This window comes from Geospiza fortis, unplaced genomic scaffold, assembly GCF_000277835.1.
Source record: "Geospiza fortis unplaced genomic scaffold, GeoFor_1.0 scaffold178, whole genome shotgun sequence".
In the NCBI taxonomy this organism is placed as follows: domain Eukaryota; kingdom Metazoa; phylum Chordata; class Aves; order Passeriformes; family Thraupidae; genus Geospiza; species Geospiza fortis.
Genome location: NW_005054466.1, coordinates 987,306 through 1,000,553, shown reverse-complemented (window position 1 = coordinate 1,000,553; position 13,248 = coordinate 987,306). Strand labels below are relative to the sequence as shown.

The 13,248-nt window shown below is 49.1% G+C and overlaps 1 protein-coding gene across 1 annotated transcript in view; it reads left to right on the top strand.

The window, feature by feature from the left end:
- The window catches only part of SETD2 (SET domain containing 2, histone lysine methyltransferase), a 40,508-nt gene that overhangs the window by 6,923 nt on the left and 20,337 nt on the right, over nucleotides 1-13,248 (top strand). Inside the window, exons 4-13 of the mRNA XM_031062808.1 lie at nucleotides 3-664; nucleotides 1,582-1,713; nucleotides 2,970-3,098; nucleotides 4,297-4,420; nucleotides 5,427-5,504; nucleotides 5,747-5,844; nucleotides 6,978-7,104; nucleotides 8,351-8,485; nucleotides 8,842-8,970; nucleotides 10,107-10,772. Of these exons, the coding sequence (XP_030918668.1) occupies nucleotides 3-664; nucleotides 1,582-1,713; nucleotides 2,970-3,098; nucleotides 4,297-4,420; nucleotides 5,427-5,504; nucleotides 5,747-5,844; nucleotides 6,978-7,104; nucleotides 8,351-8,485; nucleotides 8,842-8,970; nucleotides 10,107-10,772 (2,280 nt within the window). The remainder of the gene's footprint in view (nucleotides 1-2; nucleotides 665-1,581; nucleotides 1,714-2,969; nucleotides 3,099-4,296; nucleotides 4,421-5,426; nucleotides 5,505-5,746; nucleotides 5,845-6,977; nucleotides 7,105-8,350; nucleotides 8,486-8,841; nucleotides 8,971-10,106; nucleotides 10,773-13,248) is intronic.

The following is a 13,248-nucleotide window of genomic DNA, read 5'->3' as shown; positions in this document are numbered from 1 at the left end:
AGAAGCCCAGCAGCACCTGCCAGCAGCCAGACAGCAGCTTTGGGATGTACTCAGGCTACGTTTACCAGCCAGGACCAGGAGCTTATCCCAGCTCCCAGAGCTTCTGGCAAGGCAACGGTTACTGGGATGTGAGGGCAGCCAGCAGAGGCTCCGTGGTTAACTATGAACGTGGCCAAGGGCAGGTGCCGGATTCCCTCACGGAAGACCACGAGGAGTATGAAGAGGATGAGCGTTGGGATGAGGAGTGCAAGCCGCGCTTTCCCAGCCCCTCTGGAAAATCCCAGATGCCTGGGCAGAAGGAGAAGGGCTCGGTGCAGGCACACGAGATCAGCAGTAATTCCACCAAGGAGCCGGTGCCGGGCGGGGAGAAGAAGGATGAGGTGAAAACTTTGGAGAAGAACGACGTGAAGGAACGAGGCCCGCCGAAAAAGAGGCGGCCAGAGTTGGAGAGCGACTCGGAGAGCGATGGGGACTCTGGGGAGAAGAGGAAGGGGAAGCTGGAGGGGGAGCAGGCGGAGCCAGCGCCGCAGGATTCCTCCATGGTGAGCAGGTTGTGCATCATGGATGACTTCAGGGACCCCCAGCGCTGGAAGGAGTTTGCCAAGCAGGGGAAGATGCCCTGTTACTTCGACCTCATCGAGGAGAACGTCTACTTGACAGAGAGGTAACTGCTGCTTTATCCTTGTTTTCATTCCCTGGAGCGAGTTTGGGATTTAGCTTCCATTTGGTTCCAAGATGGTTGGGTTTTTATGGCCAAATTGGAGGGAGGGGCAGGGATGTTGCATTCCCCACATTTGGCAAAGCCACCCCAGGCTCTTTTCTCCTAAAGAGTATTACCCAGTTTGCCTCAAACAGTCCCAAGTGCTGAGAAGAGTTGGAAAATGGGAGGATCACAGGGCAAGGTTGATTTATTTGTACCCTTTTTTGTAGCTTTACCAGATCCTGCCTGTTTAATGTCCCAGATGCCAGCTTGCTCCCTTTCTGTTGGCACAGGGAATTCTGTCTGGGTGTGGAAAAGCTTTTGGACAAACAAGGTGCTTTTCCAAAGGCTTTGGTTACTTCCATGTCTTCATTTGTCATCTCAGAGGAGCTTTTTAAAATTTAATGGCCATAATTTAATTTTTTTTCTTATAGTTTTTTTGCCTTGTTGGGATCCACGCTCCAGAGCATTCCCCAAATCCTTCATGGAAGCTAAATCATGAATTAGTGGATGCCCTGCTTTTTGTCCAACTCTGATTTTCTCCTCTTTTTCATCCTCTCACTTGACAGCAAAGCAGAGGCTGAAGTAACCAAACTCTGCAATTTGCTTTATTAAAATATAGGTGTCCAAATAAACATAGACAGGGAGGAGAAAGGGAAGACAGCTAAATATCCGGGAATTCTCTTTAAGAAATCACTTTTTGTCATCACAAAGTCATCCCCAAGCCAAGTGTCTTTGGGTATTCCTGTCCCTAGGGTTATCAATCCATACCTTGAGACATTTATTCTCCATTTTTTTCCAAAAACCACTGATAAGGATTGAGGAGGAGTTTCTCCACCTGGCTGCTGTCTCACCTGTATTTCCATGCCTTGGCTTCCCAGGAAGAAGAACAAATCCCACCGGGATATCAAGCGGATGCTGTGTGAGTGTCCCCCTCTGTCCAAGGAGGAGCGGGCGCAGGGCGAGGTGGCCTGTGGAGAGGATTGTCTCAATCGCCTGCTCATGATCGAGTGGTGAGCTGGGGTCCATGCATTGGCCTGCAGGTGTCCTGGGAATCCCTCAAAGAACTTGGGAATTCCTGGGAGGTGGCAGTGAAGTGTGGTGGTGTTCACAGGGATCCCAGGACGAGGGAAGAGATGGGAATCTTGACTCCATGTTTCAGAAGGCTGATTTATTATTTTGTGATACATATATATTTCATTAAAACTATGCTAAAAGAATAGAAGAAAGGATTTAATCAGAAGGCTTGAAAGGAAAAGAATGGAATGATAATAAAATCTTGTGACTGACCAGAGAGTCCGAGACAGCTGGGCTGTGATTGGCCATTAATTAAAAACAACGACATGAGACCAATCAAAGATGCACCTGTTGCATTCCACAGCAGCAGATAATTATTGCTTACATTTCGTTTCTGAGGCCTCTCAGCTTCTCAGGAGAAAAGATCCTAAGGAAAGGATTTTTGATAAAATGTGTTTGTGACAGTGAAGTGTCTGTGCTGGCCTGGAGTGACCTTCGGAGCTGCCAGCAGAAGCTGTGGCTGCTCCATCCCTGGAAGGTTTCAGGGTCAGAATGGGGCTTGGAGCAGCCTGGGACAGTGGGAGGTGTCCCTGCCCATGGCAAGGCAATGGAATGAGGTGGTCCTCAGGGTCCCTTCCCACCCAAACCATTCCATGATTCCATGATTCCAATCTTTGGATGATCTGCAGGAGATCATCCCTCACGTCCTCCTGGATCTCCTTTCCCCAGAGTCTCTCCAGCCTATGGCTGGTGTCCCCTTCTCCCTCTGGAGAGGTTTGCTGCTCCATGGGAGCTGGAGCCAGGGACAGGGTGCTTGGTGGGATTCCCCCAGGGGGAGGAAGGATTGGAATTACCTGGCAGAAGGGAATTGTGGAATTGTGGAAGGATTGGAATTACCTAGCCGAATCCCAATTTTTGCTCTTATCTCATAGGCCAGACGTAGGGCAGGGAATATCTTGAAGGAGTAACCCCCAAAACAAGGGGAGAAGAGCCCAGTTCTCCCCACTGGGATGCCCTGATACAGAAATACAGCGGGATCAGCATTCCAAATGTTTTTATCTTTCCAGAAATAAACGATCTGCATTTGCACGCTGGCAGTCACGTGGTTGTGCTTTTTATAGCAAACCACATTTGAAGGTTTCACACGGAATTTCTCGTGATTATTGGGGGTTTATTTCCCATCTGAGCCCTTCCTGTTGGTGCTGTTTTCCTGCTGGGAATTGATTTGCTCCCTTCCCTCCCCTCCCCTCAGCTCCTCCCGGTGTCCGAACGGTGACTACTGCTCCAACCGGCGCTTCCAGAAGAAGCAGCACGCGGATGTGGAGGTGATCCTGACTGAGAAGAAGGGCTGGGGGCTCAGAGCTGCCAAGGACCTGCCATCGTAAGCCTTCCCTCTTCCCACAGCCTGTTCCCAGCCTCTCGCTCCCTGCTGAAGGGAAAAGGGCCTGTGGGGTGTGGATTTCCCTGCCAGGACACGGGCTGAGGTTCTTCCAGCTCATCCTTGTCCCTGATGGGTGTCCCTCTTCCTCTTTGGGATCTGCCCATCTGTTCTTTGATCTCCCACTCTGGTTTTGCTCTTCCTGGTTTCCCAACAGCCTTTCCTGGGCTTTTTCTTGGGATGAAGCTGCCTCCCCATTCTTTGTCCCTATTTCACTCCAGTTGTGTCCATCCTTCTCTTCCCATGTCTGCAAAACTTCTCTTCTGAGTCCTCCTCCTCTTCCTCCCCTTTGGACAGTGAGAGGATCCAGAAGGGATCTTTCTTCCTGTTGTTAATTCAGGATTGTAATTCCAAGTGCTGGGTTAGGTGAGGCCAGGAAAGGAGAGAGGAGTGAGGACATCGAAATCTCCTGAGGCACAAGGGAGGATCAGGGTGGGGAGACCAAGATGAGGGAGAAGGGAGCATCCTGGAGTGTGTCCAGGGCAGGAACAGGGCTGGGAAGGGGCTGGGGAGTTCCTGAGGGAGCTGGGAAGGGGCTCAACCTGGAGAAAAGGGGGCTCAGGGGGGCCCTTGTGGCTCTGCACAGCTCCTGACAGGAGGGGACAGCCGGGGGGATTTGGGATCTTATCCCAGGGAGCAGGGACAGGAGGAGAGGGAACGGCCCCAGGCTGGGCCAGGGCAGGCTCAGGGTGGAAATTGGGGAAATTCCTTCCTGAAAAGTGTTTTCCAGCCCAGAGCAGCTGTGGCTGCCCCTGGATCCCTGGCAGTGCCCAAGGCCAGGTTGGACAGGGCTGGGAGCAGCCTGGGACAGTGGAAGTGTCCCTGCCATGGAATGGTGCTGGAATGGGATCAGCTCAAAGTCTCCTTCCAACCCAAGCCATCCTGTAATTCAGTGAATATATTGAATTTATAGAGCAAACCCTGCTCCAAGGGGAGCTTCATCCTTCTGTCACCTTCCCATGTGACAGCATAAAATCCCAAATTAATCAGAATTCCCTGAGATTAAGGCACATCATCATTGCTACACCACCAGGATGGCCAGGCTGGGAGTTGTGTTCAGAGAATCCACCTGAACAGAGATTGTTTTATGTTATTTGTGTGGGTTTTTTGCTTAGAAAATTGATGTTTTTCCCTCTTGCAGCAACACTTTTGTCTTGGAATACTGTGGGGAGGTGCTGGATCACAAGGAATTCAAGGCTCGGGTGAAGGAATATGCCCGGAACAAGAACATCCACTATTATTTCATGGCCCTGAAGAATGATGAGGTGAGCAGTGGCATTGCTGGGATGGGATTGCTTTGGGAAAGGCTGGATTTAGCTGTGTACAGCACCAGCTCCTTGGGAACCCTTGGAGCAACGTCCTGAATCCATTGGGAATGTTTTCCTGAGGAAAGGAAACTTCAATCCTCAGGATTTTTTAACCCATTGCTCAGTTCCAACAAAATTCTGGCAGCTTAAATGTATCCCAGTGTCCTTGGGGAGGAAAAAATGTCTTTCCAAAGGAGAAGATAGAGCCTGGCTCATTGTTCCATGGGAGAGAAGTTTGGGAACATGCTCCAAGCCAAACTTGCCCTTTCTGGGTGCTCAAATATACCAAAAATCCACATTTCCTTTCACATTAAACTCCATGAAATTGGGATATTTAAAGCTGGCAGAGTCCCTGTGTGCAGGATTGCCACTGGGATATTTATATATGGGGTATCCTTAATTATTTATGGCTGCTTCAGCTCCAAGGGATGTGGAGCTGTTCTCTCTGCCTGAGAACAAGGGGGATAAACAGAAATTCCATCTCTTATTCTCCTTGTCTCTCCTGTCAGGACTTTTTGGGTCTGGGGAGCTTGAGAGAAAAGGAGCTAAAAATACTCAGAGTGGTTTTTCCTCCCAAAAGAAGGATTTTTGAGATTGATTTGTGATTTTAAGTGTCACAAAGGAGCATTTCCAGTTATGAATGGAATTTTTATTTCTGGGATGACTTTTCCCTTGGAGTACGAGGTGTGTGGGAGAAAATTCACTGTCCCAACCCCTCATGGTTGTATCAGAAACAAAATCCAAGATCTGCACCCAGCTGGAGAACTGTGGAAAATGAGGAGCTGTGTACCTGAGTGCTCTTTTTGGAGGGATTTAATGTCCTAACAAACTCCAATCTCTGCAATAAAGCTGGGGAATATCAAATAAAAGTGGGAAAGGAGATGATTCCCGCATGGGTTGTGTTTGTAGCTTTTTCCCATCCCAAGGAATGAACCTTTTCCCTGCATTTCTTGTCCCTTTTCAGATCATCGATGCCACCCAGAAAGGAAACTGCTCCCGCTTCATGAACCACAGCTGTGAGCCAAACTGTGAGACCCAAAAGGTAAAATGCTGGATCCAGTCCAGCAGCTCCTCCCTCTGCAGAGCTCAGAGTGAAACGTTTTCCTTCTTTATTTTGGGGATTTTCGTTGCTGTTGTATCAGTGACATGAAAACACCTGGATTTCAGCCGGGCACTTTGCCTGGTTTTAAACTCCCCAGTGCTGCTTTTCCAAGGATTGGGGTGTTCAGGGAAAGCAAACCTGGAGTTGAGGCTGGAATAACTCCTGGCATCCTTTCTCCGCAGTGGACTGTGAATGGGCAGCTGAGGGTTGGGTTTTTCACCACCAAGCTGGTGCCGTCGGGCTCGGAGCTGACGTTTGATTACCAATTCCAGAGATATGGGTACGTCTCCTTTCCTGGCCCAGGAATTCCTGCTCTTCCCCTCTCCCACTGTCACTGCTCCTACTCCATCCCTTTCCCAGAGAATTCCCTTCCCTGCTTCTTCCTGTCTGGTTATTAATTAGACTTTGCAGTATTCCTTGAGAATTCCCGTTCTTCTCTTCCCACTCGTGTTTTATGGCTTTGCAAGCACCTGAGGAGCTGTAAAACCCCTGGATAACTCATCCCCTCTTCCTGGCCTAATCCAGGGCTGCAGGGAAAGCTCCAGCCTGGAGTTAGGATCCCTTTGCTAAACCTGAGCCTCAGATTCCTCCATTATTGTTTGGTGAAGTAGAACTTGAGGAACATCCCTTCCTTTTCCTTCTGGATCCTTCTCCAGGCCCTTCCTGTAAGCAGGGATGAGTTTTTAGTTGCATTTTAAGATAATTCCTCATTCCTAGAAATTCCTGGAATTGAGTTTCCCTGCTTCTTACCACTGCGGGGCCACATTCTTCCAGTGGGTTCCACATATTTAAAATAAAACCCTACCATTTTCCCCAAAAAATTGTGGAATGGAGTTTGAAATGGATGGTGTGTCAAGTGGGAGATACAGAGGCTTGGTAGAAATATTCCTCGGGAATTGTATTTATTGCATTTTTTGTATTTATTATATATATTGTATTTATTATCCATGGCTGAACATCCAAAACAAATTTTCCATGTGGATTTTGCTGCATCCATGAATCCTGAGCTCGTTCTTTATCCTGTTTTGAGCTCTCAAATTCAATAGATGAACTATAAAATGCTATAAAATGCAAGCTTTTCCTAATGGATGTATAGTCCTGAGGCTAAATTCCTTAGGAAAATTAGGATATTGATGGCAATGTGGGATAAGAAGTTGTCAGCCCCACCAGCTCCACCTTTTCCTCTCTGGTTCCTGGTTCTTGACCTGTGGAGAGCCTGGAAGTGAGGCAGGCTTGGCATTCCAGCTGCCCCAACTCAGGATCATGGCAGCTGTGTTGGGAATAAAGCCTTTACTTGGGTTTCAGTGGCTTTTCCATGCAGGGCCATTCCCATTCCTGCCTTTGGAAGGTGCAGAGCTGGCTGTGGCTGGGGTTGAGCTGTTGTTGAACCTCCCTTTGTGTCTCCCCCCACAGCAAAGAGGCCCAGAAATGTTTTTGTGGCTCCTCCAACTGCCGGGGGTACCTGGGAGGGGAGAACAGGGTCAGCATCCGCGCGGCCGGGGGGAAGATGAAGAAGGAACGATCCCGCAAAAAGGACTCGGTGAGTTGCAGGGTTGAGCCTCTGCGGTTGAGCCCAGCCACTCCCCAGCACTGCCAAAACCACCCACGTCCCAAGTGCCGCATCCATGTGGCCTTAAATCCCTCCAGGAATGGGGATTCCACCACTACCAGCCCTTTCCATGAAGGAATTTCCCCAATATCCAACCTGAGCTGCCTCTGGTACAGTTTGAGGCCGTTTCCTCTCATCCCGTCTCTGTTCCTTTGGGAGGAGTTTACTCCTGATGACCTCAGGGTTCAGTGGTGATCTTGGAGGTCTTTTGGAACTCCAATGATTTTATTTCCCAAGGTCCCTCAAGATTTGTGTTCTCTTGCATCTTCAGTTGAATCCAATTTCTCCTGGTTATTTAAACTCCCACCAGAGAGTGACTTTCCCAGGTCCAGATTTGCTCATCCATAACTAAACCCCACCATAAATTGGATTTAAAAATGTGAGTTGCTTTCCATGATTTTTAAACAGTGATGAAAGATGAACAATATTGGCTTTGCCATTTAGGGCATCACTTGAAATTTGGCTACTCCAAGGGCAGAGTTTCACCATTTCCAGGTTGGGAGGTGGAACTTTAGAGACAACACATGGAATTGCATGGAAGGGTTCATGCCATGTGGGAAAAGTGCAGAGAATCCAGAGCAAGAGGAATTTTTTTTGAGTGAAATCTTCTGGAAGAACCTGCACAGGCTCTTCTTTAATTCCTACAAATTGTAATTATTCCATCCTCGAAGGGACAAACCTCTGTTCCTATGGAGAAGATTTATTCCTAATTCTTTTGGGAAGTTTAAAAATGCTAGTTTCATTTTAGTGTGCTGTATCAGAGAGTGAAGAAACCAAGAAATAATTCCTAAATCATTTATAGGGTGTTTTAAAACACTAATTAGTCACTAAAATGAGAGGATGATATTTCAGTGTCCATGTGGAGAGGGACTCTCTGGTTGTAAGGATTATAAATCTGTTATAGTTTATAATTCATTAATCATTACAAATTTATAAAGAATTTATACAACTCAGAGTATAAATAATAAGTTTTATCTGCAATTAAAGGTAATTTGTTAGTTTGTTTTCCTGCATGAAAAGATAAACTCAGGGCTGGGAGGGTTTTGGTGCAACCACCTGGAATTTCCAGCAGAGCTGCAAGGTGGAAAATGGGAAAATGGAAAATTAGGGAAATGGGAGCTTGGAGTCAGGGAGTTGCCTGGCCTGAGGCTGAGGGTGTTGTGCTGTGGCTCTGCAGGTGGATGGGGAGCTGGAGGCGCTGCTGGAGAACGGGGAGGGGCTCTCTGATAAAAACCAGGTGCTCAGCTTGTCCCGGCTCATGGTGCGGATCGAAACCCTGGAGCAGAAACTCACCTGCCTCAAACTCATCCAGGTGAGGGGCGGCCTGGGAAGGGGAGGGATCCACGTCCTGTTCCAGCGACATCCTCAGAGGAACAGAGGGAGAGTGGGATGCAGATCCTGCCCTTTTTGCTGCATCCCCAGCTCAGCTGAGCAGCTCCAGGATCCATTGTCCTTCAGTGTTATTCCCCAGTGTGAGCTGCAGTGGTTGGAGTGGTCCTGCTGGTGAATCCCTGCTCCAACCCCAGCAGTTCCAGCCGCTCAAATCAGCTTGGGCCTGCTCAGGTGCTGGGTTCTGGCTCTGCCATGGCTTTGACCATGATCCCAGTGGAGCAGTTTTCCATGTTTTTGCCTGGAAGTGTCTGACTGTTCCCACCTCTGGCTCTCCAGAACACGCACTCGCAGTCCTGCCTCAAGTCCTTCCTGGAGTGTCACGGCTTGTCCCTGCTCTGGATCTGGATGACGGAGCTGGGCGATGGCAGAGGGAGCACGGCCAACAACCTGAAGCTGCAGCTGGAGGTCAGTGATTCCCTGGCATTGGGAGCTCTCATGGAATCCTCGAGGTGGGAAAAGCCCTTTAAGATCCAGTCCAGCCATTCCCCAGCACTGCTGAGGTCACCACTCACCCTTGTCCCCAAGTGCCACATCCACAGGGCCCTTAAATCCCACCAGGTGACTCCAGCCTGTGCCAGGGCTGCCCAGCCCTTTTTGGGGAAAAGGGTTTTGGCAGCTTTGCTGAATGCTCGGGATCACGAGGATTTTCTTTTCCTTCTCTTTCTTAAAATACAAATCTGTGCCAAGTGTTCATGGAAAACAACCCCAGGTGCCTCAGAACTACAGGCCTGAAAGTTCTGCCCTCAGGCAGATCCTTAATAAATGGAAGGAATTTGCTCCTGTGGTTTTCCTTAGATTCCTGACATAGATTCCATGAGCCAGACTTAAAGGTTGTTGCTGTTTATTCCGTGCTGAAGCACAGGGAATTTGAGATCCTGACAGTCTTGAAGTGGAGCTGGAATGTTTCAGTTTTCCATAAACAATTTGGGATTGGATGCCCAAAGACTTCTGGAAGTTCGAGGTCATTGAGTCCAAGCTGTGCCCAATCCCCACCTTGTCCCCAGCCCAGAGCACTGAGTGCCACCTCCAGGTGTTCCTCGGACACCTCCAGGGATGGGACTCCACCACCTCCCTGAGCAGCCCATTCCAATGTTAACAACCCTTTCCATGAAGAAACTCTTCCCAAAATCTGTCACCTGTGACTGTCACTAGATAGAGGAGATCAGATATTTAAATTTTATATTTTGGGATATTGGGAAGGAATTCTTGGAAAGATTTAGATCAGTGGTTAAGAACGAATTAATTCCTCCTGTGAGGGTGGTGAGGTCCTGGCACAGGTTGTCCAGAGAGGTTGTGGAGTTCTCATCCCTGGAAGTGTCCAAGGCCAGCTTGGACAGGGCTTGGAGCAACCTGGCATAGTGGAAGGTGCCCCTGCCCATGGCAAAGAGAACTGAATGACCTTTAAGGTCCCTTCCCACCCAAACCAGGATTTTATGATCACCTTGATAATTCCAGAGTTAATTCTTCCTGAGAAAAGTGAATTATTCCAGCTTGGACACACCTTTAAATCCTGACAACACCCTGCTTGTCCTTGCCCTTAGATCATGAAGACCCTGGAGCTGCTGCCCATCCCCACCAAGAACATGCTGGAGGAGAGCAAGGTGCTGCCCATCATCCAGCGCTGGGCTCAGACCAAGACGGCGGTGCCGCAGCTCAGCGAGGGCGACGGATACTCCAGCGAGAACACGTCCCGGGCCCACACCCCCCTCAACACCCCCGAGCTCTCGGCCAAGCAGGGCGGGGAGGGGGACACGGACACCCCCAAGAAGTTGGTGTTCCGCAGGCTGAAGATCATCAGTGAGAACAGCATGGACAGCGCCATCTCGGACACCACCAGCGAGCTGGAAGGGAAGGAGGGCAAGGAGGACCTGGACCAGCTGGAGGCTGCCCCAATGGAGGTGACAGAGGAGCAGCAGCAGCAGCAGCAGCAGCAGCAGCAGCAGCAGGAGGACATCAAAACTACTGTGGAGGCACCAGTGGAGAGCAGCAAATCCCAGCCTGCAGAGCTGGAGGCCGAGCCCGAGGCAGAGGTCAAGGAGAGCAATGGAGCGAAGCTGGAGGAGCCCATGGCCATGGAGACACCATCACAGGATGAGGAGGAAGGAGTTTCTGATGTGGAGAGCGAGAGGAGCCAGGAGCAGACGGATAAAATCGTGGATGTGAGCGACTTGGCCACCAGGCTGCTCGACAGCTGGAAGGAGCTCAAGGTAAGAGGCAGCTCCGTGCAGTTCCAGCACCTGGAGCTAAGGAAAATGTGGATTTGGTGGTGGTGTGGTGCAAATGGGGCTGGTTTGATGTCTTTTGGTCAATATTTGGTAACTAAATGGCCTTTTCCACATAAAAAGTGCTTTCTGTATAAGTCCTCTGGTGGCAGCTGCCCTGGGTGTGACCTGAGAAATGTCCAGGTGTTGGTGAAACCAGCAGCTCGTTGGGTTTCACAAGGACACCTTGGTCATCCCCTTAGACTTCCAGGGAAAGGGCAGCTCTGAAGGATCGAGATTCCCATGAGCATTTTGGGTGGAAGTTGCCCACATCCCTCAATGTGGAAACAGATGGATGCACTGCCTGCTCCTGAATTCCATCCTTGGAAGTGTTCAGGGCTACTCCTAAATGGCCCATCCCTGGAAATGTCCCAGATTGGACAGGGCTGGGAGCAGCCTGGGATAGTGGAAGGTGTCCCTGCCCATGACAGGGAGTGGAATTGGATGATCCTGAAGGTTCCCCCCAACCCAGCCATTCTGGGATTCTCTGAATTGAGTTATCCCAACATCCCTAGCTTTTCCTGTCCTTTCATCCTCTGCTCTTGATCTGCACCGTGTGGAGCCTCCAGAGAAGGTTCTGTTGGCCATGCCAAGTTCTCTCAAAGGCAGTGTTGGATCATCCCCTGGGTGTTCACAGTTGGAAGTGCCCAGATTTGGGACTTCAGTGGTTCCACTCCCATCAAGGTCTTCTGGAGCAGAAAACCTCTTCAAGAGGAGGGCTTGGTGGCTCCCTGTGTCCTCTGGAATCGTGTCCCTGTCCCATAGGTGGCCACTGGGATCTGCAGCCACCACCAGCTTTTTGGTGGGATGTCGGATGACATTCCAGCAATGGTTCTAAACTAAAAGAGGAAAGATTTAGATTAGTGGTTAAGAAAAAAATAATTCCTCCTGTGAGGGTGGGCAGGCCCTGGCACGGGGTGCCCAGAGCAGCTGTGGCTGCCCCTGGATCCCTGGCAGTGCCCAAGGCCAGGCTGGATCTTGGAGCATCTGGGACAGTGGAAAGTGTCCCTGCCTGTGGCAGGGGGGGGCACTGGATGTCCTTTAAGGTCCCTCCCCATCCAAACCATTCCATGGCTCTGTGGGTCTCACTCCCCACTCAACACTTCAGCCATTCCTTGGGTTCTTTAGATCTTTGGAAACTCTTCATGGATCCACTGCTCCTGTAGGATTGCATTCCATGTGTTATTTCATATTCCTTACATTCAAGGGTAGGAGGGCTGGGAGCCTCTTCAATAAGCCCAAACCCAGAGATTCCTGAGGATCCAGAAGGAATTAAAGGCACTGCCACAGTTCCAGCTTCTTGTGGGCTTGGTGGGACTTGGAGGCTCTTCTGCCCTTCTCTTAATCAACCACCAGCCCAGCTTTAATTACTGGAAGTAGTTTGAAGCAAATTCATGTTTTCTGATGCATCATGGAGCTAAGGAGTTTATTTACCCATTGACTTTGATAATGAGTAATGATTGAAAGAGGTTAATTAAAATAATGGGTGTTAATTTGTGCAGCAGCACCGGTGCAGGTGGAGAAGACTTCACCTTAAGCTTTGCTTGTGCCATTTCTGGAGCTGCAAACACCAGGATTTAGAAATGCAGAGATTCCCAGGAGAATTCAGGGACATTTTACCTGAGTCTGAATTTTTCAGGAGGATCAGATGCTCCTGAACTTGAACAGATTCTGGGCACAATCATTTGTGACACAAATCTTAGAGGGGAAGGAGTGGGGTAAAACACATTTCTGTAGAGAGGTTGGGTTTTGGTTTGGTGCTCTCCTTTCTTTTTTCCAAGTGGATCTGATAATTTACCAGATTTTGCAGACTCTTGGTGTGATTTTCCTCTCAAAGTGACGCCGTCAGGTTGAATTTGTGGTTCAGTTGGGAAAAGTCCTTTTCCATCATTGCCAAGAGAATTGTTGAGGTTAGAAAAGACCTCCCAAGATCAAGTCCAACCTGTTTTAAACTAAAAGTTAAGTCAGGCCTTAGTCCTGCTCTGCTTTGGAGACTTGTTTTGGGTATCCAGACTGAGTTTCTCCTTTGGAACAGCTGTGTTCCCTTCCACACTCATGTACACAGAACAGCACAGAGAAAACAATAAAATACTAATAAAATGTATGAAATTCCACAAAACTCCCCCAAAACATTGGTTTAAGACCAAATTTGATCTGATGGTGTCGTTTTATCTCCAGGATTTGTGTTTTCTTTGGAACTTGGAGAAGCTCAGCTTGAGAATCTACAGAATTTTGTTGAAGTTGTGGTGGGACCATGGAGTCCCGACACATTCCCATATTTTAGATGTGGATTCTCATCCTCTCTGTGTATTTATTAAAGAACCTCAGGTCGTTGTCTGGTTGTAGGAATGGGGTTGGATCTCATGAGCTTGGAGTAATCCCAGCAAATCCACCCCAAAAAAGCAGGATCGTGACACGGGGC